At 32.9% G+C, this 3,543-nt stretch overlaps 1 protein-coding gene across 1 annotated transcript; it reads left to right on the forward strand.

The window, feature by feature from the left end:
- The first annotated feature begins 902 nt into the window (after positions 1–902).
- LOC127721123 (pancreatic secretory granule membrane major glycoprotein GP2-like) lies at positions 903–3,338 on the forward strand. Its single transcript, XM_052227798.1, has 3 exons — positions 903–1,039; positions 2,189–2,460; positions 3,166–3,338. The coding sequence occupies exons 1-3, from the start codon at positions 903–905 to the stop codon at positions 3,336–3,338; spliced, it is 582 nt and encodes a 193-aa protein (XP_052083758.1).
- The last annotated feature ends 205 nt before the right edge of the window (positions 3,339–3,543 follow it).

Consider the following 3,543-nt stretch of genomic DNA (forward strand, 5'->3'; position numbering starts at 1 on the left):
TACCAGACTTTTGTCCCATATAGATTGAGTGATTGTTGTGTTGAATGCCACCGTCAGTAAAATCATAATTGCCAGTTTTTATTTTATATCGAAGGAACCCTTGGAGGATCATCGATCTTTATTAGGAATGTTCCAAATTCAAAACGTGATTGAGGAGATGTATCTTTTATCGATTCGGTTAAAGCACATAGAATATTAATACAAATTAGTGTAAAGAAAACAACTTAGGTCTATGAATAGTCAGCGACATATATCACCCTTGAAAGAACTAGATGTTTTAGACATCTGTATTTCGTGTGACAAAATGAATCGTTGTGATGCATACCAACACGTTAAAATAACTTCGTTTTTTGTTATATCAGCTCTTCAAAATGTTCTCTTAGGTTTTGGAATTTTAATGTTTTTGGCCTGGACAATAAACACTTAAGTCTTTTTTAACAATCCCGACAGGAGGGTAATAACATGATGTTTTCCAAATTTGCATTTAGCTAAAATCGACAATAAACTTTTTTTGGTATAGTTATATTTAATAATATTTGTTTGTTATTTTCATACTGCCAATGGTCATTTTGATATTACTTTTATATAATATATTATCAATTGAGGAAGGATTATAACGTTCCTTTACGAAGCTTGTTTTATTTCACAGGCATCTGCAAATGGAGTCATCTATACAAACACACTTGTCTACGCTGTGCACGATCCGAACCAACCATATATTGTCCACGAGTACAGGTTTCGTGTAAGTGTCGAATGTGACATGTCAAAACAAGAAGCCGGAGAAAATAACATTAACAACATCCATGGCAATTTAGAACAACAGACCATTTCTGGCGTAGGACATTTTGTTCTTCAGTGATTCAAAATTCCAACACGAGTTCAATGGATTCCCGCCATCTTACATGGTTGGTCAAAATGTGTACGTCAAGGCAACCACTCCAATCCATGACTATAATGTTAAAATGAGGTTATCAAACTGCTACACAAAGCCAAGTAAATCAGCAAGTGATGTGTACATCTACTATCTTATCAGAAATGGGTAAGATTTATTACATGGACTGTTTAATCAGAAAAGGGTAAGATTTATTACATGGACTATTTAATCAGAAAAGAGTAAGACTTATTGCATGTACTATTTAATTGGAATGGGTAAGATTTATTATACACGTTGATAAAAGATTTTATCAGAGATAAGTAGCTTTGACTAAAGTAAAAACATTGAATGGCTTCATGTATGAAGCGCTCATGGAATTTTGGAAAAGCTTTCAGAAGATGGGTCAGAACTCTTGAAATATGGTTGGGTCTCAATATCCAGCAACATCTGATTTTAGCTACTGCGAAAGTAGTCATTTTCTCCTGCAGAATAAGGAAAGATTCTAACATCAAGAGTTTTTAAATTAACTTGAAGACATAAACACGCATTTCTTAAAGATCTCGGCTATGGCAATCTATGTCTTGAGTAGGGAAATTAAAGTGGTTCGAATAATTCTAAATTTATAAACTTTGAACTATCTTTATATACCAAACCTGACATATCTAGCATACAACATGAATTTATCCAAGAGTTAACAAATCTAATTTTATATGGAAGGGTAAGAAAAATTAAAACAAACGACATAAAGTCACAAAACGACTGTTGGATGTCTGACGTTGATAGATATACACAATTATATAACTGCACTTCTACTAGCTGTAAATGGCAAGTGATTCCAGCATTTTACATTCATACATCTGGAGTTGACTTCACGTTATTCTATATAAATATGGACAGTATTTACTAAACACAAAACATATATAAAACTTTAGAAATTGTAGTTTTAAAAATATATATATATTTTTTTTTTTTTTTGGATTTCAAAAACATACGAACACATATCTTATAAAGAAACAGAATAAAACAGTTAGTTTTACAATCTATATCTTCATTTAGTACCACAGAATGTATTCCCCAAACAAATTGTGTAATACTACAAGTAGTTTTATATCCACCGGTTAAATCAACTAATTTATACAACTAATCAACATGCGCATGTTTGCTTGACGTGATAATACCGCTACGAAAACCGTTTAAACTTGCAAAATTCATTCATGTCTTTTGACAGCCATTACGCATGCTATTATTAATGTATTTGTAAATTAAATATGAACAGAACCTCTACGATTTACCATATTATATGTGCTTTGACAGATGTCCAGCCGAACCTAATGCGTTTATCACTACCAAGACTACACACGAGACCAGATTCCACTTCCAGGACTTCGAGTATGCCTTCCACCTTGATGCAATGTATGTTCATTGCAATGCCACATTTTGTCATAGCAATGACTATTCGAGTGACTGTGAGCCACGTTGTAGCAACAGGAAGCGAGTCGGGAGTATAGATCAAGATGATGAACCTATTGAAGGTGTTGGACCAATTGGTTATGCTGAAGATGAAGCCACGCTTCTCTTTCGGAAAGGCAAGTTGGTTTACGAAATTTGAAAACATTAAAAAGGGGTAGGTAAACTATTAACTTAGGTACCGATGTTCAAATTTCTTAAATTGATTAAGAAGACAAATCAAGGATACAAACATATAAGGTACACGTTTAACGAACGAAGTAGTTTATTGGTTAATTTAAAAAAAAATCAATAACGATACGGGGATATAGGCATAAATTTTAAATGAAAATGGCATTTTTTAAATTTCGTGCGTCCGAAACGCGGATTTGACTTCTTCAGGAACGTTCAGACCTAAACATCTTAAAACCAGGGATGTATATACAAGTACAAAGTTAGGACCCATATATCCAAATTCAAACTGAAAAAGCGTAACCAAATTGTCCAAGGACAATTTTGGCTGAGTGAGGTAGAAACTTAGTTTTTTAATAATTTCCTAATGTATCTAAGGGGATTTTTAAAATTTTGATTGATATGTTAAAATTATGAAAAATTTAAGAAGTCATGTAGATCACATTAATTTTGTACATAAGGTTTTTGAAATATACCGACGAACTTTTAAAAAAAAACCTGCATTGGTATCACATTTCGCTTTTAGCAATTTAGTACATTAATCACGTTACTGGTGTGAATGACATTAGATTAGATACGGGAAGAAAACCTTATCTCGGAACAAAACTATTGTTGGATGTCGGAACTCAATGTTTGCTTTCAAATTATAACAGGTCCAGAGGCGTTAAATGCAGGAAATAAGCAGGAAGAAGGAAACAAGGGAAACAAGCCTTTGTATGTCGTTGGAGTCGTCGTTGTAGCAGTGGCAATGGTAGCCATTTTGGTTGGGATGTCGATATACTTCAGATCAAAGAGACGGCAAAATGGACAGTCTAAAATTGTTTAAACAAAAAACTTGTGAACAGTGAACTCTATTTAGTAAACTGAAATGTGAACAAAAATGCTGTATGAATAATTGTTTTGTATATTTGATGATTATTTTGAAATTGTGAAAGTTTGTAATAAGGCCATCATAGATTTTTTTTCTTTTGTTATAACACATCCCTAAATTATGTTGTTTAGGAACAACACCAACATAATATGAACGTCTG

This window comes from Mytilus californianus, unplaced genomic scaffold (genome assembly GCF_021869535.1).
Source record: "Mytilus californianus isolate M0D057914Y unplaced genomic scaffold, xbMytCali1.0.p SCAF_12, whole genome shotgun sequence".
Lineage (NCBI taxonomy): Eukaryota > Metazoa > Mollusca > Bivalvia > Mytilida > Mytilidae > Mytilus > Mytilus californianus.

Coding starts and splice junctions, on each gene's coding strand:
- LOC127721123 (XM_052227798.1), top strand. CDS start 903: ATGGTTGGTCAAAATGTGTACGTCAAGGCAACCACTCCAATCCATGAC. Junction 1,040..2,188: donor TACTATCTTATCAGAAATGG/GTAAGATTTATT, acceptor GTGCTTTGACAG/ATGTCCAGCCGAACCTAATG. Junction 2,461..3,165: donor CACGCTTCTCTTTCGGAAAG/GCAAGTTGGTTT, acceptor AAATTATAACAG/GTCCAGAGGCGTTAAATGCA.